A 14,337-nucleotide genomic window follows, 5' to 3' on the forward strand; every position below is an offset into this window, starting at 1 on the left:
TCTCTGAAATAGCTTTTTTCCAAAAAATGAGATCATATTTATGCAGAGTGTGCAGTTAGTGACAGGGTGGGCTCCGTGGTTGCACTGACAGTTTGAAGGCAGCAGCAGTGGAGGACGGAGTTTAACAAAGGGTCAAGTCATAATGTGAAGTGCAGCGGTTCCTTGCAGCGAGTGACGGGGGAGTACACAGCTTATGTTATCATTTCACAGGTTTGAAATGTGGACTAACTGAAAACTGAGTTGGTCTGAGTGGTCCGTTTGACTTATTTAATGGCGGTGTGATCAGGTGTTCCTTGTGAAAGCCGCGACTAACACAGTCAGTGATTTCTGACGCATTAATGCAATCAGTCTAGTAGATATCACTTACATTTCCTACTTTCAGAATATTACTGGGTTGTTCAGGAATTTAGTAGGCTCAGGTTTCCACCATATGTCTATACAGAGAAGTGGGTTGAATAAGTGTAGTACAAAGTGAGCATTGCTCTACTCACATTTACAACATTTAAGGAGAAAAATACAATCTTCAGGATCAGGATTTAGCACAAAATGTATCAATACACAATAATGGCTGCAAAAAACAGCCATTATCTTAAGATTGTGAACACTTATTACAGTTGCAGATGTCTTCTTTTTTTCACGTTAAACTTTTCATTTCATTGACTTGCCAGTGACAATTATCTAGCAGCCAAAACATTTACTATATACGAGTAAAAAACTGTTTGCATAAACTTAAAATAATCCAGAGAGACTGAAAAAAGGAGGCTGATGTGAACCAGAGGCAAAACAAACAAAGGCACTGTAGCTGCTTCATTTAACTTGGTTTTCTTGGAGTGAATACATAATGTACACAGACAGGGTGACATCAAGCACATTAAATATTCTCGGGAAATAAAATGCAGGATAATGGGGATGGATTTAAAAATTGCATCCTCTTAATTTCACGTGGCATTGAAGACATATTCTATGCAAATTGTTCACCAGGGATGCTTCTCACCTTACCGTTTGCTGTGGTTGACTCTATGCAATAGTGTCAGTTGACTTGTCATATGAAATTTATAAGGGGGGAGGGTCTAGGCTGCTGCGGAGAGAGAAAAAGAGGAGTGGGTGGAAAGTGGGTCACAATATCAAGACACAGTATTCACTGCAGGAGTGTGACCCTTGGCTTTTCCTCCCATATCAAAGCCCCCATGAAAGGTCAGGCACAATGCCGTTTTTACCATATGAAAGCTCACTTGCAGTGGGCAAACCCAGGTTGCACTGATCCAACCGATACTACACAGCTGGATGGAGACCCCTGTACTGCAGACTACCAGCGAATGGAAGCAGCAGCAGACTCTGTGGGGAAGCTGACAAACACGCAAACTCACACTGTGTACAAGGTATATTCACATATATTGTATATATTCCCACTGTCCTCTGCACAGTAGGATTTACTACACAGGAAGACCCAGCAATCCCCCACCTCTACATTACTGCTCAACAGTTATACATTTAGCAAAGGCATCACCAGGGGACACCCGACAACATTTAGTCTTTTTCTTCCTCTCGATGGCCTTTTATAATTTTTTAAAATATATTTCATTCATTCATCACTGAATACCTATATAGCCCAGCGTACAAAGGCACATGCAGAGAACACAAAAGAAAAGCTCAACCCTGACTTCCTGACTTGGATGGATAGATGTCATGTCATGGCACATTGCACAAGATGTATCAGTGGCATACATGCAAGGCTAATCCCACGGCCCTCCAGGGCCAAATCGCTAATGGGCTAAAACGTCAAACAGATGGATTGGAAGCCAGAGATTTACTCTCAGCCACGAAAGTCAAAACACGGAAGTGTCCTATTGACCGTATCGGAAATACTCGCACAACATGTTCAGTGGCATGGGTATAAAGAAGCTCAACGCTTCATAATAAACTTAATGGGTCCACTGAAAACGCATTCAGTTCAATACACTTTATTTGTCCCCGGGTAGCAATTTGCAGAGGCACGTACTGTAGTACGCTGCACATAATATAACATCAATATTGAACGGAAAGTAGAGTTGTGATAGAAAATGTTGGCGCTTCTTTCCATGTTTTGGCTCAATCTTCTTCAAAGCAAATCTGAAGTCTAGGGAGTGTTGTCTCACAGCTAATCTCAAAGGATGCTACAGTAGCTAACACAACAAAAAGCTACTTCTACTGTTTCTGAATTCAACCAGGGAATAGTTCAAGCACTAGTGCCAGACAACCGGAGGTATGAAGTGGGCTTACAGCAGCCTGACAGACATGATTCTTTGAATGTTCAACTTCTAATGTTATGTGTGGCGGACATGGAAAAAGAGAAATTCTAGATGAAGGAAAAGAACCATGAAGTGACTAGATTTCAACAGTGGATTAGTGTCCTTCCTGGAATTTGTTCATCCATACATCACATGACCCGTCTCTGTCAGCGGTAGCCTATTCTTCTGACTGTTAAAACTTGGTAGGACTGCTATAGTTCTGAGTTTAGACACCTCTGATCAGCTCGGGATTACCAGGCAAAATCAATACCGTGTTCAAAACTGATGCTCTCTTTGAGGACAATCTGGGGCAGTATGGCGTTGAGTCAAGTATAAAATCCAATAGCTCCACAGCTGCACGCTGTATTAAAAGACAGCACTGCACTGGAGATGAACATAATGACACCAACATATAATAATAATGTACCAGTTTCAGAGAACAAAGTCAACTTAAGCTGCATGATCCTGCAAAGAATGTCCTTCTCCTTCTTCCTGTGGTGTTGGTCATGCGGAATGGACCAACACCACATCCTCTCCATAATGCCTTTGCTTAATGCACTGAAATACAGCGAGTCACATTATTAAAACGTGCCATGTGAAAGCACTAATGTAAACAAACGACAGGCTGCAATCCATACATGACCTATATAAAAGAAATACAGGACTAATAGATTAGATCTCTATGATGGAGTTAAACAAAATCCACTTTTATTGTCACATAAATGTGTTTTAATGTTTCAGTTCAAGTCATGATGGATTACTGTAGTTATCCTGAGGGCATCTAGACAGTTTAGTTAGGCCTCTGTGTTGGTTTTATTAATCTTTACAAAACCTTTAGTAAGTAGAAGCATTTGCTAACAGAGTCTCTTTAGCCTGATCGTTTTACTATACAGAAATGATGCTATTATAGTCCTCTCAGCAATATATATACATTTACCAACAAACTGAATCCCAAAAGAAATTAGTCACATTTTAATTTGAACTTTGTACAATAAAAGAAAATAATGTAGATAAATCCTTTACAATGTACCAATATATTGTATCCAATCATGCATAAATAAATAACAAAAGACTCATAACTGCATTAGAGTAATGGTGCCTCTCTTTGAAAGATAATCTACCTCTAGTCACTGAAGTTAGTCTGCTTGACTGAATGAAAATACTTGCTAGACCCGCTGAAATGGCCCATCTTGAACATGCAGTAAAAATAGCCCAGGGAGCATGTTAGACCCTCATAATGGAATGTGATCAAGGTCAAAGACCTCCGAGAGCCTGGCGGTGACACAACACTCAGAGGGAGAATGGTGAGGGCCAACGAGGTGCTCAAAAACCTCTTTAGAACACAAATCCATGCCAGGTTACAGGCAAAGCTTTAAGAGCATCATATGATGTTAAATCTGATAGGTGGGTCCACAAATGTCCTTTGTTGCTCTAGTACAGATTCAAACTTCCTCACTCAATTCAGCTGCCTCCAGCGTGCGTCTGCCACAAAACAAAACGCTACCGCACAGTGATTTATATTCAGAGAGCGCCACATAGTTTCAAAGACCTACTTAGCATTGTAATACAATAGCTGAAGCAACAGAGAGGTAAAGGCCGTTTCAGTAGCTGGGGGGTGCTTAAGGGAAATGTTTCCACCAAATACTTTACAATCAAAGAAAACGGAAAAAGAAAACGTATTGTTATGTCCAAACTCAGCATGGAAATGGTGTGTTGCTGGACATAAGTGGGTGATGCACTTCTGAAGAAGTTCTACTTAAAGGCAACACAGGGAGAGAGAGAGAGGGCCATTTGAAATAAAAATGAACTGGATAGAAGAATAAACACAGAACAATGAGCTACTAGCGACATCTGTCTTGAACCTCCGGTCCACTTAGACCGAACACATCTAATCTTAAATTCACAAATTTAGGTCAGTGATTTATGCTCTGTTTAACATAGTGGCCTACATTATACATAGCAAAGTATTCCCTTTGTGAACTACATATACATCTATGATATCACTCAGCAGTGGTGTAAAGCGCAGTGGCTCAATACGTGCCGGTACAATGACAACTGTCCTTGTCCTGCTGTGTTGAGGAGAGGAACAGACCACCGCATGAGCAACAACCCGGACAGGAATTAATCGAATGTCAAACTGTAAGTGACAAGCATGTTCATGGCATGTTGAGCTTCTGAGTGCTCTGTGCAATACTCTTCAACCCCCTCTCAGCACCATCAGTGCTATAATCCAACCATATTCCTGCAATGGTCCAGTGGTTTGCCTTAATGTATACTGGCATGACATGAATAGAGTCCGTGAGTAGGCATTCCCTACAGCAGAACGCGACATGATATGAAAGAGGACAGTGGCAAAGGATAGATCACACACAACCAAATATGAATATATATGATATTATGATTTATGCACTTAGACTAGACTCCAGTACTGTGTGTTAGGCTGTTCGTATAAAACCAGTGTTCCTTCTAGATCATAAAGTTACAGCGCATGATATCAGAGTTTAATGGGAATCCCAGAACTTGGGTGATAACCTGAAAATGTAGCAACACCAACATAAGGAGTCACCAACTGACCTAATTTTCCTCAAGTTGGTATCTTTTTACAAAGTGCTTTTGACAGCAACCGCTTACACATCCAGAACATTTGTCCTGGCTTTTGTTCAACAATCATGTTCAAAAGAAAATAATATGTGACTGTGGTCAATACCAGAAGGGTATACGGTCTAACAGCACCGACATCAGTGGATCGGATCAGCGAAACCCCGGTGATGATGCTTACGAGTGAAAGGTTTTGTCCTTGGATTGTGGGAAGAAACTGAAGCACCCAGAGAGAGACTGATGTAGGGAAAACAACTCCACCCAGAAAAGTCCCAGCTGACCTCAAACCCAGGGGCTTGTTGAGGCAACAATGCTAACTACATGTGAAGCGCTGAAGGAAACAGAAGAAAAAACTGATTTTATCAACCATTAAACAACAAAACTACATGTCATGTATTGACAGATCCTCCATAATGTTGCAGAAGTCCTTAAAGTAAAAGCATTGCTGGTGTTTTAAAACCTTTGTTCTGTTCAGTCTCCATGTTTTAGTGACTAAGGCAGAGACAGCTGTCAGCTGCTGCAGAGCTTGTATTTTGCCCGGATCTATTCAGAGCGGCTTTTCTCTCGTCAAAAGCGGCCTGCTGGTTTTGCTTGTCCTCCGATCCTCTAGCAGAGGGACACAGGGAAACCTTCTGAACAACTAAGATTTGTTCTCCATTCTGAGGACGTTTTTTCAGGCCCGGCACTGCAATGAGGCCTTCTGGGGGATTTGGAGCTCATTGTTGAGACGGCTATAAAAGGAATCCTTTCCTACAGCGTCTGTGTGTGATGGACAATCAAATGGATGCTTTGCTGTCAAATGAAAAGGCTAATCTGTTGATGCATGTCTAGAAAGCTTGTTAATCATGTTGATGCGCTCTTGCTGAAGTTAACAACTGAATTCTAAATTTACATAAGGATATATATATATATATATATATATATATACACAAAACATCCTTTGGTATTGAATATATAAATGAGGTTTGTGAACATGAGCATCTGCTGTGCATTTTATAATATTACATTATTTGTGTTCATACAAGCTCCAACTTAATGGTTCATAATGTCTTGAATTTTGCTTTTCCATATTACCCTTGTGTAACGTCTATTTTGTGGAAATAAACACTTTCAGTGAAACATGTGTAGTGGTGCCATTGTTCAGGTCATTTACAGCTCAACCAGCTTTAATCAAATTACTTTTTTTCTCTCTCAAAGTCACTAATAGGTCCTGCGGGCCTGTGTGAACTTCTCATGCATGCAGAATAGTCAGAAAAGCACATTTCTCATTGATTGCACGACCAAACCCACACTGAGGCATTGTGGGATTACAGATCCAAACCACTGCGATTCCTGAACTGCAGACAGAATAGAGCCTGTGGACACAACACACTGTGGTCTGATATCGCCTCGTTTAAACACAAACAAGGCTACACAAGTTTAAAAAAAAAAAGAGTGAAGGAATGGCAACTGGCCCTATAGGGTAACATACAGGAGAGTGTATAGTGTTGTGGAGTATTACAAGTTCCTCATTCTTCTGGCAGAGACCATTGCCAGTGTTTGCCATTATTTCTGTGTGGTATGAAAACCAGCCTTGTGGAGAGCTGTGTGTGCCAACACAACTTTCATATTATGGTATTCCTGCCAATTGAAACAGTAAAAAAATACAACAATGAATTGTGAATTATAATACAATAACCAAATCTCAACATTGATGATATATTCTTATCTTACCGTACTGATATTTAGCCTAGCTCGGCACAAATTTAAGCAAAGAAGTATGGCTGGCAGAGCCAGACTTCGCCTGAAGCTGCTGTACGCTATTTCTGGGGAGAAAGTGGGCCGTACTGGCCTACATACCTGCAGTCTGCAACTGTTCAATGGACTAAATCTGATGAACCTGACAGGCCAAACTGCTCCAAACTGCTGTTATCACACAGAGCCAACCAGTTTCACCTGAGTGTCTGAAATCCACCCTGCGCTGATGAGCTGCTCCAAATCAAACTGATAGTCGCACAGTTAACAAATTGAATAATCACGCGTGTCTCCATGATCTGTACGGAGGAGGATCCACTGGGCACAGTTTAATGAGCCACAAAAGTTTGGCCTATTTCCTGCTGAAATGCAGCAGGATGACATAATACTCGAAATGTTAACCACAAAGGGCTGGAGAACCAAAGTTAAACATAAATGATTGCTACATTGCTACAATCTCAATAAGTAACAGATTTCGTAGGTTTTGCCCTGTGAATGAACCTAAAACCTCAGCATGACTCCAGAGCTTGGGATGCGTTTAAGTCAAAAGAACTTGACAATCTTTTTCAGATGAATCTAAACTGTGCCAGTATTAGCTGTAACACACATAAAGGTTGGAAGTGAATCACGAAGTGCCTTTGCACTTAGTAGTTTACAGCCTCTGAATCTTTCATGAAGTAGCTGTGAAACTGGCCAGAAGCACAGAATACTGTTGGTACAGTGGAACTATTTTAAAACTAATGGCACCACAGAGAGGTTAAATACATGTTTCCAATTAGACTGCCTTTATTAGAATGCATCAAACACTAAAGAATGTTCCATATGGGTACAAAAGACTGAACAACAGGAAGGCATATGTAAAGGCACTCCAGTAAAGCAGATTCAATATCCTCTATGATGGGTTATGGGAGAAAGATCAGCTCAAACTAAGCGGCACCTCAGACCACATTCTTTCATTGTTGATGTGCAGAAGACAAAACCCAAGAGGAGTAGAAATGTGCATTAAAAGAAGTTCCCTCTTGGCTCAGCACCATTGCTAAGAATAAAAACGGTGTGCCTCAGGTCTGAAAGTGTAAAGATATTCTGAGGAAAGTGTCTCAACAGCGCTGCTAAGCAGGGATTCATGCTGACAGACATTTCACCAGTGTGCCTCGTACTGTCTGGTCCAGTATTGTCAAATCCAGAATCCATCCATCACCGCCTTCTGCTGATGGTGACAGATTGTTGAAAATATGCCGCTCAGCTTTTCATCTGGCTGGTCTCAGACGAGTCGCTGAGTGTTTCATGGACTGAGTGGATTTGGTCGAGGCAGAAGGAGGATAAATATCCTCTGCAATTACACTAACCAACAAGCCAGTGCCGTCCACACAGATCCCCAGAAATAAAATGGCATGCCGTCAGTAAAAGTGACATCTGTCATCAAGGTCCTACTAACCTCCTCTTAGAGAGGCTATTGTTGTTAACTGTAAAGCATAAGGCTTATGTTTTGCACGACCATGTCACAACCACTCAGTCTCACGAACACGCTAATCCAACGAGATGGGTTTGATTGCAAGAGCGACGGCTTCTTTCTTGACTCACTCTAGCATCAATCAAACAGTACGAGGAGTAATCGAGCAGTCCATGAGTAGAAAGGCTACTGTACTAATTACTCAATGGACAGTGGCCTCAATAGACCAGAATGCAGAGCAGCCTCACAGGTAGTGTATATCTATCTCTCTTACTCTATCACTACCATGCTCACCATGTAAACATCCAGAACCAGGGGTCTCCTACAAATTCCTGAGAATGATGATGTTCTTTATATGCTTAATTTCTACACCACTGTGGATTCAACACCCTATTTTGGAAGTTGTGACTAGTGCTATAGTACAGGACGATGGCGGCGACATGCTGTCTTTAAGCAGAGGTCTGAACCCAAAGTTGAATGCAACAAGTTCATGTCCATTCTCTGCAAGTTGAATGGCATTCTGGGAATTATATGTAGGCCCAACACTTCGATACAACGGTTGGAATGCAGTGAGTGTCATAAAATGTTATTAAAAGATGTGTGTACATAAAAAAGATAGTGAATGCTTTAATCCAAATCACCTTACTTTTGCTATAACTTTGAATGAGCAGTGAAGATCGGAATAAACTGTCAATCGCTGGGTCCCAGTGTGACAATGCTTTGCTTATTTAAGAGGAAGTGAAATTTAACAACACTACACTGACAAAGTAAATCTTTGCCACGGAAACCAACGCATCCTTGGAGCAATACGAAAGAACCCTTGGACGTCAGCACCATCAAAGACATTTGTCACGCTCTTCATCACGAAGACAACAGAGTAACTGTATTAAATTCCACAAGACAGCGCGTGAAGATCCAGCATTTTAAGATCATCATATTGATTAAAACATATTTTATAAGGAGGTAAATTGCCTACCTTATGGGTGTACGGTGCTTCTCCCAGGTTGATTCCATCTTTTGCAAGTTTATCCCTTAACAGCACCTTGAGCTTCAGTTTGGGATAAGTCACAAAATCATTACAATCTGTGAATCTCGGGTTGTGGTTTCCAGGACAGGAGGCCGCGTGTATTCCTGCGGTCTGTGAGCTCAAAGTCCTGAAGTCATCTTCTCTGTTGGAGTGTGAAGCGTGGTTGCAAGTAGAGGCATCCAGGGGCTCTAAGGTGAAATAGTAGCCAGGAGCTTTGCTTTCATCCTCATATTTGAGCTTGTGCACTGCTGTGAGCAGCCGGTGTCTGTGGTACTGAATTTGGACACCTATGGCGTCGAGGTCTGGCTCCCCAATCTGTTTACAAACTTCCAAATCATCATAGCCATTGTCAATGAAGGACTCCACGTACTGGCCCAGGTGGAGCTTGGACAGCCACTCGTGGACGAGGTTTGGACCCAGGCTCATCTTAAAACTGGTTTCAAGGAGGCCTGCCTTAGGTGCACATCATCCTCTCCATTCACACCACTACAGCACAGGGAGGCAATCCACAACTCTGGTCCATAGAACATCCAAAAGCTTCAATTCTCCAAATTAAGCGCATCTACTAGTTGTGACCACACTGTGAATGCATAGCTGGAGACTGCAACGAGGCTGCATGTTAGAAACTCCTTTAACAATTCCAACCCTGATGAAGTTCTCTTGAGCAAAAAAAAAACAAACAGCCGAAGACAGGTTCAGAATCTCTTGTTGACTCTAACGCGAACTTACTTTCTGTCGTCGACGGGTGTCGTAAAGTTATCCGGTGAGAAAAGACTTACTATCGAGTTGACCACACTTCTGTGAAGCCCAGTCGGCGTCTCCTCGGGCTGCATGCATCCTCTTTGTCTCGTTCATCGCACCGGCTGCACGGCAAAGACGCTCACAGGTTCCGTCAAACATTCATCCGGTGCAACACATTAAAAAAGGTTGACGCTGACGCCAGAGCGATACATGACTACTATGAGGAAAATAAAAAACGTGCAAAATGCTCTATAGCTGTTCAGAGGGCACTAGTTGCGGCTTACTTTGCGCCCGTAGCAGCGTATAGAACTTCTCTGCTCCATCCGCCGGTCCGGGCTGTGTGTGAAGATGCTCAGCCTCGGCTTCAGTTCCCATGCTGTAGTTTTTACCCCGCTGCACGACGGGAGATCGAGGAGCATCACCGCCACCTGCCGGGGCTTCTGGGAAATGTAGGACTCATGAGTAAAATCTAATTAAAATTAAAAGATGCATAAAATCAATAATTAAACCACATAAAAAATAGTTTTTTCTTTAAAACACAGTATCCAGCAACTCAAGGGTGAATAAATTGCAAGAGATACTCAAACCCAAGATGACATATTTGTTCTAGCAATATGTTTAAATCAAATAGTAAATCATTGTACCCCTAAATTCAGCTTGAAATGTAAAAAAGTTTGGATCTGTACTATAATTTAAGATTAGGTTCTGTGGCTTTTAACCATTCTTACCAGTAGTTGCAAAACATAACTGTGAAATATCGTAGTATATATAAAATTAACAATGGACTGACACCAGTATTGCTTTTTAAGCTTATGATCCAATAATGTATAGGTGCACCTTTAATGAAAAACAGGTAAAAAGAAAACACTAGAAAAATACCATAACATTACAACACATGAATAATTTGAGTTTTGTCTGAAATTGTCTGAATGTTGGAATGTGAAAAATGAAGAATTTGTGGTATAAATCCAAGAAACACATCCGACCTACGGAGGGACAAATAGTTTCCATATAAGAATAAGTAAAGCATTTATTTTTTTCAATGAATTCGTTGAATAAACAGTACAACAGAAAACACAAGACAAAACATGTTATGATTGGTTTTACATTTATTTTCCATTGCACAATAATATCTATATATACTGTATCTACAGTCTAAATTGTTTGTGGCAGCAGATTAAGTCAGACATCCATGTGAAATTTATTTTAATAAAACTGTACAAAAATTGCCTACTATGAGAAAATACTGCAACTCCACAGATATTCATCCCAGAAGACAGACAGATGGAAGGAAGTATGGCGACTGAGAAACCCTTGAGCTCTCCTGCACGCTGCTGTGAGCCGAGCTCCGATTTCTACAGTGCAGGGAAAGCAAGAGTTTTCATGAAGCAAACAAGAACATAAACGGATGTACCAATAAAATAAATATAATCTCTCACACTTACACAATTGGCATGATCAAATGAAAATGAGACACCTTCAGACGTGTGATGAGAACTTCAGCTTTGTTCAACATGGTGGTAAATACAAATGCCAGACAGACAGACAGACAGACAGACAGACAGACAGACAATCTCCAAGAGGGATAATACATGGTTGCTTCAAGTTTGTAAACACTTAATATCATGCATCCTTCAATGTGCAATAAGAGACCATTTAGACCATATATGTTGCAAACTGAAGCACTTTTAAAGTCGAGGCCACACTTTGTAGAAAGACTCAGCGGCCCACCGAGAGGAGGTGACCCTCCTGCAGGAGCACAGTTTGAATTTGGGATGAGCATGTTCACTACAGAACCAGAAAATGTTTATTGTCATGTATGTGTGATGGATAATTATGCACAACCATTGTTTGGACATTAATGCGAGTTATTCTATCCAAAAAAAATGTACATTAAAGGTATTCATTTTTAATAGATTATGGAAATTAAAAGTATATATATATATATTTGTTTTCAAATATATAAATATATCATAGTATCATTAACCTGACATTGAAAACAAATCTGAGAGTGAAGCAATCAGCATAGTTGGCAAATGACATAGATAAGCATAGATACTGTCATGTTTTGGTCCTTTCAAAAATAACAAAATGGGACAGAGAAAAACAAACACATTGAAAACAAAACTAAATTATTTTAAGTACAAAAAAATAGTGCAAAACCCACATAACTGCTCTTTCAGATGAGTTTCTCTCAGCACAGTTGAGCAGATTCAAATCAGCCGGCTAAAAGTGAACCGTTTTATTCCGAAAAGTATTCATCCATCTTGGATAAAACATTTTTTGTTGTAATTGATAACTCAAGACCTCCTAAGTCTACAAGATTTAATACAAAACGGATGAAAACGTCTAACGTCATGTCTGCAGCCATTTCCCATGAGTCAGTGTTAGTCAGATGATCTCATTTTGGAATAAAACTCTTCAAATACACGTCTTCTGAACACATGTACAGCAGTTTGGGTAATGAGTGTGTCATGCCCGCAACAAAAAACTAAAGCCAATCTGCCCTACACCCAGTAGACTTCTTCACTTAAGAGCGTCGTCCATACTATCCAGACCGACTCTTACCATTTGGGAAAAATCAAGACAACTCTGTGAAATTAAGCAACTCTTTGGTGTCGGAAAAGAACATGGCCGCAAGCGTACAGTATGTCACGTTGCCTGAACCCGCACTGTCAGATTTGTGTCCAGCTGTCCCGTTATATACACAACATTTGGCAGCAATCTGGACGGACAAAGAATTGTCTCCGTTTTTCAAAACAAAAAGACCCAACAGATAATGCTCCTACATTGACACAAATAGCAGCATATCCCGGCACCTCATGAAGAAGAAATCTAAGTACAATAGAATTCTAGTTAACCACATTGAAAAACACTGTCAAGCAAAAGCAAAAAACCTCAAAAGACCTATTGTAATACACTGTATCTATGTAGTATTATAAATATTGGTGCCCATACACATATTCCTGAATATATGCATGTTCACACACACACACAGACATACAGATAGGTAGAGGTTAGGTTATATGCATCATGAGGCAAAGGCAGAAGAGAAACCGTTTTGACGTGAATGGTTCAGAGAGAGATGACCGGTGGAACACTCTGGTGCTTGGTCATTTCTACTGGCAGCTCTGAATACCAAGACAGCATCACCACTTCCATGGTGCTGTAAGAGACACACACTTGTTTCCCCCTACACATCGAGAAACGAGAACAAAATCAACTGCGACAGAATGCCTAAAAAGAAAATGTGAATAATCGTGTATAGATAGAATCTTTATCACAAAAAACAAGAATTGTAACCAAAATATACATTTATGCTGATCATGATAAAAGGACAATCTTTGTATTGCCCTTCAACACATCTTTTCTTCTTCGACATGACTCAGCTACAGCCCCTTGAAAGAGACGAATAGAAGACCTTCAGGGGTTTTCCAGTGTATCAACTCTTCATTTCTCTGATAGATCAGCGTAAACTCTTCATCAGGAGTAAACATTTTCAGCACTTTTTTTACGCATTTAATTCACCAAAAAAGGAAAAAAAAACAAAAAAATGCAATGCCCAATATACAAACTTCTTTGACTTCTTATATATATTATACTATTCCAATAAATAAACTAATTTAAAAACAAAGGGATTGTTCAGAAAACAAGACATTTGTCTTTCTCACGTAAAACAACTCGGTTGGAAAATGCTGTAAAAAGGAATGGTCGGCGATGAACTAGTGTACTACCAGCCCTTATTCGGTGAGAGGCAATAGATTTATCATCTCCCGGTCTAGTTTTTACAGTTCTAAGTGCTAGAAAGGCCCTTTCTGGACAGACTGGCAAAAGGACAAAACTCTAAAAATAAATTAAACCGGGGAAAAAACAAACAGACGCGAGTCCTTCATTGATCCAATCATTCCTATAGAAACGGACATCTTCATTGACTTCACTAGACATGAAGGACAGGGGGTCATCAGACTTTTCTCCTCATTTAAGTCCACTGTGTTTGACAGACATCAGAATTAAAGGGCAGAGAAAGCAAAAAAGAACAATTGCAATCAGGCCACCAAAGTACATGTTTTGCAGAATTGTTTTTCCTCTTTCAGAACAAAACAGCAGGGTGTGTGTATGTGTGTATATCTATATGACCTATATATGAGTGCATGACTGATGGATATGAAAGGTCACCTCTCTCCTGTTCTGCGAAAACATGTTACATGAACATCATCGCTCTCAGGCGAAATGGAAAGAGAGATTCCTAACAGCTTCTCTTCTTCCATTTCTTTCCATTCTCATTACGTCGGGTCGGCCGGTGTCTCCTCCGCGGCGGTCCTCCGGTGGCTGAGGTAATGCAGAGTGTATGATATTGTGCTGAGAATAAAAGCGTGAGTCTGTTGAGCAGAGCCCCCCCGTGGAGAGAAATAGAGTAGAGAAGAAGAGATACTGGTGTGCGTGATTACAGAGTCTAATGCTCCCACACGCTGCCATCAGAGCTGGTACCACTTCTTATCTTTGTACTTCAGCATCATCTG

General features: G+C 40.7%; 2 protein-coding genes across 4 annotated transcripts in view; both read right to left on the reverse strand.

Moving 5' to 3' along the window:
- sash1b (SAM and SH3 domain containing 1b) overlaps positions 1-9,502 on the reverse strand; it is a gene marked incomplete at its 5' end in the record, with an annotated part of 38,635 nt that extends 29,133 nt beyond the window's left edge. The window contains one exon of the mRNA XM_079174662.1: positions 9,026-9,502. Coding sequence (XP_079030788.1) covers positions 9,026-9,502 — 477 coding nt within the window. The remainder of the gene's footprint in view (positions 1-9,025) is intronic.
- A 1,416-nt stretch (positions 9,503-10,918) lies between these two features.
- Positions 10,919-14,337, reverse strand: part of stxbp5b (syntaxin binding protein 5b (tomosyn)) — a 28,079-nt gene continuing 24,660 nt past the window's right edge. For all 3 annotated transcript variants that reach the window (XM_079175082.1, XM_079175081.1, XM_079175083.1), the window contains one exon: positions 10,919-14,334. In XM_079175082.1, coding sequence (XP_079031208.1) covers positions 14,293-14,334 — 42 coding nt within the window. In that variant the 3' untranslated portion in view covers positions 10,919-14,292. The remainder of the gene's footprint in view (positions 14,335-14,337) is intronic.

Source organism: Pholis gunnellus, assembly GCF_910591455.1.
Source record: "Pholis gunnellus genome assembly, chromosome: 15".
In the NCBI taxonomy this organism is placed as follows: Eukaryota; Metazoa; Chordata; class Actinopteri; order Perciformes; family Pholidae; genus Pholis; species Pholis gunnellus.